The sequence below is a fragment of the Tachysurus vachellii genome, chromosome 8 (genome assembly GCF_030014155.1).
Source record: "Tachysurus vachellii isolate PV-2020 chromosome 8, HZAU_Pvac_v1, whole genome shotgun sequence".
In the NCBI taxonomy this organism is placed as follows: domain Eukaryota; kingdom Metazoa; phylum Chordata; class Actinopteri; order Siluriformes; family Bagridae; genus Tachysurus; species Tachysurus vachellii.
The window spans coordinates 22,481,502-22,491,096 of NC_083467.1; the positions used below are offsets into that span (position 1 = coordinate 22,481,502).

Below are 9,595 nucleotides of genomic sequence, written 5' to 3' on the forward strand. Positions count from 1 at the left end.
ACGTTTCACGGTTGCTGACACACCTACTGATTTTCATGAACAAAATAAAAGTGTAGTTTGGATTTTTATTTTACTATGTTAGTGTTAATTCCTGTTTCCCTGAGGTAAATATAAGGTGATCATAGAGGTATGAGTGTATATATAAGTATAATTAGCTCAGATTATTATTTTTCAGAATGTGGAGTTTTTGTCTGTTGTAGACACGTAAATAAATAAATAAACTGTGAAACTACATGTGCTGTTTTTGTATTCAGGCGAGGTTTGATCATGGGGCTGTGGAACTCTCACACCTCTGTTGGGAACATCCTGGGTTCTCTGATCGCTGCGCACTATGTGTCGTCTAACTGGGGGATGTCCTTCATCATCCCTGGCATCATCATTGCCGTCATGGGCATCGTCTGCTTCCTCTTCCTAATTGAGCGTGGGTATTGTTTTTGTTTTATTGTTAGTTTATCTATTAATGTCTGTTTAAATGTGGCCTGGATTTCATATGAAACAAACAAGACTGTAAAGGTGCATAAAGACACCATGATGTCATCACCACAAATGAAAAAAGACGTTTAAATGAGTGAAATCTTGATGACATTTTAGAGTTGGTGTGTTTTGAAATGTTTGTGTGTGAGTGAGTGTGTGTGAAAGTGAGGGTGTGTGTGTGTGTGTGTGTGTGTGAGTGAGTGTGTGTGAGAGTGAGGGTGCGTGTGTGTGTGTGAGAGAGCGAGAGAGCGTGTGTGTGAGCGAGAGAGAGTGCAAGAGAGCGTGCGTGTGTGAGCGAGAGAGCGCGTGCGTGTGTGAGAGAGAGCGCGCGTGTGTGAGCGAGAGAGAGCGCGCGTGTGTGAGCGAGAGAGAGCGCGCGTGTGTGAGCGAGAGAGAGCGCGCGTGTGCGAGCGAGAGAGCAAGCGTGCGTGTGCGAGAGAGCGAGCGAGAGGGTGAGAGAGCGAGCGTGCGTGAGGGTGAGAGAGTGAGCGTGCATGAGGGTGAGGGAGAGTGTGTGTGTGTGTGTGTGTGTGTGTGTGTGTGTGTGTGTGTGTGTGTAGGTTGGGGTTGGTATGTAATCTAACTGATTGTATTCTCTTGTTGTCATTTTAGACCCAAATGACCTGAAAGCAGCTATGACTCAAAATGCAGTCAATGGTCACCAGGCAAGTACACACTGAATAAACTCTTTCTGACTACGTGTGTGTGTCTGGGTGTCTGTGTCTGTCTGTGTCTGTCTGTGTCTGTCTGTGTGTCTCTGTGTGTCTCTGTGTGTGTGTCTGTGTGTGCGTCTTTCTCTGTGTCTGTCTGTGTCTGTGTGTGTGCATTTTTCTCTGTGTGTCTGTCTGTGTGTGTCTGTCTGTGTGTGTCTGTCTGTGTGTGTCTGTCTGTGTGTCTGTCTGCCTGTGTGTCTGTGTGTGTCTGTGTGTCTGTGTCTGTGTGTATGTGTCTGTGTGTATGTGTCTGTGTGTATGTGTCTGTGTGTATGTGTCTGTGTGTGCGTCTTTCTCTGTGTCTGTCTGTGTCTGTGTGTGCATTTTTCTGTGTGTCTGTCTGTGTGTCTGTCTGTGTGTCTGTCTGTGTGTCTGTCTGTGTGTCTGTCTGTGTGTCTGTCTGTGTCTGTTTAGACATCATGAGCAGTAACATCAAACACAGTTGTTGAGGATCACTGAGGTCAGGGGAAGAAAAGAAATGTGAACTTAAACACGCTCACACATCATTTTACATTTAATGAACTGTGTTGTGTCTCTAGAAGTTGAAACTGAAAAAAAGCTGGAACGGAGTCAATGGCCATAAAGAGCTGTACCTGCAGTGTAAACAAGGAACAAAAACAGAGGTGAGTCTCATCTCCTACACGGTCACCTGTTTTAACTGAAGCCTTTCTTTTTAATTCACTAGAACGTGTGTGTGTGTGTGTGTGTGTGTGTGTGTGTGTGTGTGTGTGTGTGTGTGTGTGTGTGTGTGTGTGTGTGCGCGTGTGTGTCAGAACTCTGATACAGAGCTGTTGTTGGGGCAGGAGAGTGCAGAAGTGTTTGTTCCTGTTCAGCAGGTGGTCGTAGTGAAGAGCGAGGCAGAACCGACTGCCATTAGTTTCATGGGAGCTTTACGCATACCGGTGAGTGACATCACACATATTCCATTAACCAGAAATAAATACGGCACGTAAAAAAGTCTATCCATCCCTAAATAAATACAAACTCAGGCTAAACACTACAACTAAAATTTGACCAAATTCTGTACATGCTTTTATTCATTCCTTCATTCTCAGACCAAATCCTGTCATTGTCTCAAAACAACTTTACAGAACATAATAAACATAGTCTCAAAGTTTAATACTATACAGCGATTAATATAATACAAAAGTTCTTTCATTCCATCCATTAACTTTTAGAATAAATTCATTCATCTGTGCACCAGGTAATGGAACAATAAGCATCCATCTAAAATTATAGAATCCATCTATCCATCCATTCATCCATCTATTATACAAAATTCCCATTTATATGAATGGTTACAATTCATCCATCAATTTATCCATCCATCTTCTCCACAATTCACAGAATTCTATAAAAACAAATAAAAAAATTCATTGACATTTTGAATTCATAGTTCATTCAACTTTCCACCCAAGTATCCTCCACCATGTATCCACCAAACAGCACACACACACACACACGCACGCACGCATGCATCTGTGCAATAGTGCTTCAAAAATTAGACCAATGTTAATCCACTCAGCTCTATATCTGCATTAGCTCCATCGCACGAACATCACTCATGTGTTTAAGTGTGTGTATTTGATATGTGAGCATATGTTATATCTGTGAATATACTGTATGCGGTACACATTATTCATCCGTGTGTGTGTGTGTGTGTGTGTGTGTGTGTTTAGGGTGTGGTGGAATTCTCTTTGTGTCTGCTGTTTGCGAAGCTTGTCAGCTACACCTTTCTATTTTGGCTTCCTCTCTATATCACTAAAGCAGGTGAGAGTGCATCAGGACCAGGTGTTTTTGGTATTATTCCACCTGGAATGTGGAATGTCTTTTTGTTTATTGCACAACTACACAAACCTGTTACCCTGTTTATTCATGGTATGTTGAAACACTCAGCAGTTTCTGAGTTCATTGTTTTGTTGTGCGTCACAGCTCACCTTGATGCAAAGAAGGCTGGAGATCTTTCCACCCTGTTTGACGTGGGAGGAATCGTTGGTATGGAGAGCGACCTAAATTCCATCGGGGCAGTTTAGGGGTCAGGTATTCACTTACCTCTGACAACATGGTGTGTGTGTGTGTGTGTGTGTGTGTAGGTGGAATCCTGGCAGGCGTGCTCTCAGATAAAACGGGAAAAAGAGCCACTACGTGTGCTGTAATGCTGCTCCTGGCCGCTCCAACAGTATGTATCATTACAAAAAATTACAAAAACCTCTTAATATGAACATTATAAATAAAACTTAATTAATAAAATCATTTATTAATGAAATTATATTTTTTAAAAACATGAACACAGATGGCTGTTGTTTCTCAGCACCGATTTATTATATTATATTATTATGAATTAACGAGTCAAATTTAAGCCACCGTTTTAGAGACACACTCCGTTAAAGCGTAGACGCACTTTTCAGGCTTAGTAACGTGGCCTTACCGTAACGCTGTGATTCATATTAAAGCTATTCAACAGTCAGTTCAGAGTCTAACTAATATAATACTGCAAAGATTAATGAGTATTCAGACAGGTCATGGTGTTAAAGGAAATAATCAACAGCAATGCGTTCTGACATGAAACACGAGTTACTGTAATCTACACATGGATTAGTTTCCTATAACAACATGTCCTGGAGTCTGGTATTCTTTTTACAGCACAGCAATTTGCCAACAATGAGATTTTATATCAGACTTGGGTTGATAAAATAATAAAAAAGAGTTAAGGAATTAAACATAATTATACATTTGTGATTAGTTTATAGCATAAGGTCATTGAAGATCAAAAAAGAAACACGTTATTTTCTATTATCACTGATGGTGTAACTGTTATAAACATTTGCTCCTTCACCACACTCTATTTTGTCTTTCATAGTTAATAAGATGAAACCTCATATTGTTGACCTCCATCCTGGAGACTTTCCCGTCTCAGAACACTTAAAGTTTAAATAAACGTCTGCGTACAGAAAGCTTCACCATATCAATGATTTACAAACGGTTACATCCGTGTGCTGTTAGTCTTACACATAAACTCACTTCAGGTCAATAGTGAGCGCAGCTGTAATATGAAGACATTGTTGGGCTTAATGTGACCTGATAAAAGTTCATTTGTGTCTGTTTTCTAGCTTTATGGCTTTTCCATGATGAGACAGTTTGGTCTGGGCCCCACCATCGGTAAGACTTCACTCCACTGATGTAACAGTGACGTAACAGTGACGTAACAGTGACGTAACAGTGACGTAACCCATCTCTGTATCAGTTACTCTCGTGTTCCTAAAGGTTTCATGGTTCACGTTGTAGGGGATTTTACCCAGAATATCTCAAACATTCATGTTTTTTTAATTAACTTATTCCAACAATTCAAATATAATAATAATAATTATTATTATTATATATATAATTTTATTCCAATATTATTCCTTCCTGGTGGTCCAGCGGCAAGATCCTGCACCGTTATTGCCGTGGTTCTGGTTCGATTCCCAGGCAGGGAGTTGATCCAGTCACTAAAGAGTTAACTCTCAGTGCCGGTCACAAGCACGGAAAAAATTGGGAGGTTAAAAAACCTAATGTGCGGACCACGTGATCCGCTGTAGGGACCCTGAACAGGGAGCAGCCAAAAGACCAACAACAACAACATTATTCAAATATTACTATTATTATTATTATTATTATTATTTTTAAGAAGAAGAAGAATTATAATAATAAGAGATTCAATACGCAGTATCAGTATTGGGCCAATACCAGCAAAAATGATTGGATTTGATATCAGAAGAAATCTGTGTGTAAACCTGTGAGCTGATGAGCCATGCTGTGTGTCATAGGCATGCTGCTGGTGTGTGGAGGGTTAGTGAACGGACCTTATGCCCTCATCACCACCGCTGTGTCTGCTGATCTGGTGAGTATTTGCGTTAATGTGCTTGTGTTTCTTTGATACACTCAGAAATACTTTTGGCTCCTATCTTACACATTAATGCTAATCTTTTATCTTTTTAATAAAATTACAGGGCACCCATAAGAGCCTTAAAGGCAACGCTCGCGCTCTGTCAACGGTCACTGCCATTATTGATGGGACAGGTTCTGTTGGTAAGTGTGTCAGGTCTCTGTTCAGGCTTTCCCTATGATATTTAAACACAGTGTTTAGTGTCAAGCATTTAGAAATGCTTGAAACCGGAATCCCCTGTTTCTCTCAAGATTTCGTCCTCGTGGCGTCTCAGGAAATGTTTCTGGTTGGCTCATTTGAGATATAAATCTACATCTTGATTTCTATAAAACATTAGTATGTAACCTGTTAAAATCGGACTTGATTTCAAAGGTCATTAAATGTGTTATTGCAACCCAAAATGCTTGAGAACTGCTGCTAAAATCAGGCTCTTGTGTGTTTTCTTTCAAACCTCATGATCATTTTCACCTTATAAACAATCTTAAGCATCAAAACACCAAAATATCTACTGACTACCATATCTACCACCACCCTTTTATCTGAAAGTAGTCTAAATAAACCTAATCAGATAAATCATATAAAACAAAGACGCATAATTAATGGCTGATGTTCATTCAAAGCAAGCATGTCATTTATAATTCATATTAATATTAATGGATAATTACTGCATTTCAACATTTATGTTTGGTTGTATAACTCAGGCCAGGAAAAGGAATGAAATCTGTTGAAACAAAGGCGATATTTTAATAATGACACTCATTTTATAAAACTTCACAAAATCTCCTTGAAAAGTCACTAGATAGATAAAGGACTTTTCCTTTGTGTCTGGTTTTCTCTCAAATTTACTTTTCCAGACTCCTCAGTTTTGCTCATTAATGATATCGACAACCAGTTTTCTGTAAAGCTGTTTAATTCAATTCAGCTCCGTTCATTTTTTTTCTTTTTTTTTCTTTGTATAGCGCTTTTAAGAATGCACATCCTCCAGAGCAGCTTTTAGCAATGCAATTATAAAATATAGGACTATATAAAATATATGTCTGAAAAATCTGGAACCTAATGCGGAAAGTGTCTGAGCGTTTAAGTGGACGTGTAGAGCACATGTTTTAAATACAAAATACAGAATGAATTATGTGTAGTTTTACTCGCATTGGTCCCTGACTTCTCAGACCCCCTTTATGTGTTTATATATACATTGGAAAACATCCATAAATATGCTTATATGCTTCTTCTTATAAATTTGCTTTAATCGACATCTTTAGTCAAGGTCTCATTTTATCTCGTGTAAGCGAGTTGTCACTGATTTCCAGTGTTAAATGTTGTCTTCCCCGTGTTTGTGTGTGTATAGGTGCTGCAGTAGGCCCCCTGCTGGCCGGGCTGCTCTCTGCACACGGCTGGGATCAGGTCTTCTACATGCTCATGACAGCGGACTTTTTTGCACTACTGGTGAGTACGACTCAGGTCGGCGCTGTTACCCGTGCGCTTTTGTCTTTGTATAATCTTTATTATCGTGTTTGCCTGCAGCTGTTGCTGAGATTGGTGTTCAAGGAGATGAGGTCAGTGAAGAACCGTCCAAGAGCTTCTGTCGAGTGAGTCCACGTTCCTGAAGCACGTTTCTTTATATCTCAGTCTAAATCAAGCGCCTTAATCAGTGTTTGGTCTTTCTGTTTTCCAGGCTGAAGGAACACTGAGCACTTTAACCCTACATTGGTGTAGGCTCTGGGTGAAAGACATTCTGTCCCCAACGCTTCCCAAACCAGGACCACAGCTTGAATCTGTCCTCAGAAGCAGATCTGCAATTTGACTTGATTCTTTCCACTGTGCTTTGTGCCATTCCTGCAGTGTAATGGGGCGTAATTGAACCTTGAACTCTTTACCATAGTTGTAGCCTGAGTAGGAGCTTGTTACAAGCCTACCTTCTATACTGAGCACAAGCCCTGCTCTACAAACTGCTTCAAACCAATGAAGACCTGTCTGTAGACATTTTGAGCTCCTTTACATCAGTGAAGGATTCGAGCATAATAGAAATGTTTATCACTGCCATCACTGTCTATGTTTTTAGTGTAAGTGTCCTTGTGTTAGGTTTCATCGAGTTAAATGGTATGAGGTGCAGCTATTTATATTGATGATGTAATATTTATTCATGGAATACAATAGCTTTTTAGACATATACCGATATTTAAAGGTGCGGTGTCTAATTTTTTGTTTCAGACATACTTTAGGTCTGAAACACTCGCAATATTTAATAGAGCTCGGTAGTTTCTTCACTTTTGACTGCGCTTTAATTTATTTCTGGGCCTGAAAATAGCTACACCCTCCCATCGTGGCCGAGACAAAGCTGCTCAGATCAACTCTTTTTTTCTTGAAAGGCTCATGAGGCAAATGCTGATTCAGTAATGTGACAATGCCGGCTTGTAAAAATGTTTTCATTACAGTTGCCGTTCCTCTTGGAGGCAGCGAGAGGCTTTAAAAGTTGAAAATTGCACCTTTTAATGGTGTATTTTCACAGCTAATAAATTTATTCATGGGATAAACCTAATAGGCTTAAAAGATTAATGAGCTTAAACTGGAGATTCTACAGGAAAAAAAAACTGGAGAAAACAAACACAATCAGCGCGCTTGCACATGTCGGCTTGATGAGTTTTATAAACCGAACCAGTCTGGTTAATTTCTGTCTACTCAAACTTCACATGCTTCATCAAGAACTTCTACATTATCCAGGCCAGTTGTTAGACAGAGAAGACTGAGATAGGTAGCGTAAATGGCATGACCAAGACTAGGACTGTATACTTCCTCATGTTGCTAATGAAATGTTAAAAATAATCAATGAAAGTTCAAAGGACCTCCTTAGTGTGATGTCGCTTACATAACGCTAACCAGTGTCAATAGACTTGCATTCATTATTAGAAATAGTTCATTTTTATTTTTTATTTTTTTCAACTTGAATTTAAATACTTCCGTTTTCTGCCGTCAGTACGTAGATGCTGTGAATAAAATAGTTTCTTCACCTGTACCACTAAAAATCCGTTGAAGCACATGGACACTGTACAGATATGAAGGCTGTATATATGAGGGTGTAATTAATATATTGTTCTTCATTCACTTCTGCCTTTCTACAAACCAAAGTCAAAACCATCCATATTTATATACAAATGTTATATTGGGATATTTAAATGCCGTGTTTTAAATACTGTGGTACAGAATGCGTTGGTATTCAATGTACAGTATATCGTGAACGTTTGGTTTTGTTTTTCAGGACAGGTTGAGATTCTGATTTATAGAAATGTTCCACTGATTAATGATTTGTTTTGCTCAGATGCACATTGAGTGTGTGTATGTATGAGTCTTCTGTACTGTGGTGACATGAAGCCACTGGTTTTTTTTTTGTTTGTTTTTAAGATATTATAGGGACTTGCACTATTGGTTTACAGTAGTAAGTAAGTGTACACAATGAATGGAGTACACAGCAGGAAAACACAAGAAGGCTCGACACACAACTTGCCATTAAACTGGACCCTTTGGCTTAAAAAGCCATGATGAATGATTCAGTCGAACCCGCTCTCTGACCCATCTGTAAGTGGATGTCACTTTAGATGTTTGAATGTATTTTTGTGTGAATAAATCACATCTAATTCTCTTCCTGTGTTACAACATGATTGTGCCTTGTTTTCTATTTTATTGTTCTTTGTATGGGTTTGTGTTTGTCATTTTTAGACTCCTTTAGAAACTCACTGCAGTAGCTGTGCACTGTGCTGGGAAGTCACTTTGTATAAAGAAATTATAAAAATGAATGTGAACAAATCACATTGTTAATAAAGAGGAATATCAACTGTTTCAATTGGAATATTTGGCTGATTCTTTACTCGTTTAAAATGGCTTAGAAGTAGATTTCTGTGTGTGTGTGTATGTATAAACACACATATTGCTGTTAGTCTGTAATATTTGAAGTATTAACACTCCTGCACTGATTTACTCATACCATGACCACACACACACTACCGTGTCAGTGTTATGCTGTGTGAGAATGCGTCATCACTTCAGCTCACATCCTACACTTGTGTATATAGATCATAACCCCCTTATGTTTCTCTCCTGTGCTTGTACTATAAACCAGCCTACTGTTTTTGGTGCTGGTGTTACGGATCTCAGCATTATGTGCGTTTTACAGTGCTTTGTTGTCTGCTGGTGTCTATATCGTCCCTCTCCGTAGGGGGAGCTCCTACAATGCTTGTCTGTTGATTGACAAGGGTGGAGCACTTTCTGGGTATGGAGTACAAATGGGAAAAAGTAAAGAGGATGGCTGCCTCTTTTTTGTGATTGCGATTAAGAATGTTGGTATGTTATAGAAATGTTTATTTGTACTTGGTGACTCTACTGTCTGAAGATGGTAAATACTGTTCTCTTTATCACGTTTCTCCTGGTTTTCATGTTAGGAAAGAAGTCGAGGAATTATTTTGTAATTGTTTTTGCTTTGTTCCTGGAGGTA

At 39.2% G+C, this 9,595-nt stretch overlaps 1 protein-coding gene across 1 annotated transcript in view; it reads left to right on the top strand.

The window, feature by feature from the left end:
- slc37a1 (solute carrier family 37 member 1) overlaps positions 1 to 8,943 on the top strand; it is a 22,861-nt gene extending 13,918 nt beyond the window's left edge. The window contains exons 8-20 of the mRNA XM_060876944.1: positions 255 to 421; positions 1,087 to 1,139; positions 1,727 to 1,810; positions 1,961 to 2,089; positions 2,867 to 2,957; positions 3,120 to 3,182; positions 3,281 to 3,366; positions 4,298 to 4,346; positions 4,994 to 5,067; positions 5,177 to 5,255; positions 6,458 to 6,555; positions 6,634 to 6,698; positions 6,785 to 8,943. Coding sequence (XP_060732927.1) covers positions 255 to 421; positions 1,087 to 1,139; positions 1,727 to 1,810; positions 1,961 to 2,089; positions 2,867 to 2,957; positions 3,120 to 3,182; positions 3,281 to 3,366; positions 4,298 to 4,346; positions 4,994 to 5,067; positions 5,177 to 5,255; positions 6,458 to 6,555; positions 6,634 to 6,698; positions 6,785 to 6,800 — 1,054 coding nt within the window. The 3' untranslated portion in view covers positions 6,801 to 8,943. The remainder of the gene's footprint in view (positions 1 to 254; positions 422 to 1,086; positions 1,140 to 1,726; positions 1,811 to 1,960; positions 2,090 to 2,866; positions 2,958 to 3,119; positions 3,183 to 3,280; positions 3,367 to 4,297; positions 4,347 to 4,993; positions 5,068 to 5,176; positions 5,256 to 6,457; positions 6,556 to 6,633; positions 6,699 to 6,784) is intronic.
- The last annotated feature ends 652 nt before the right edge of the window (positions 8,944 to 9,595 follow it).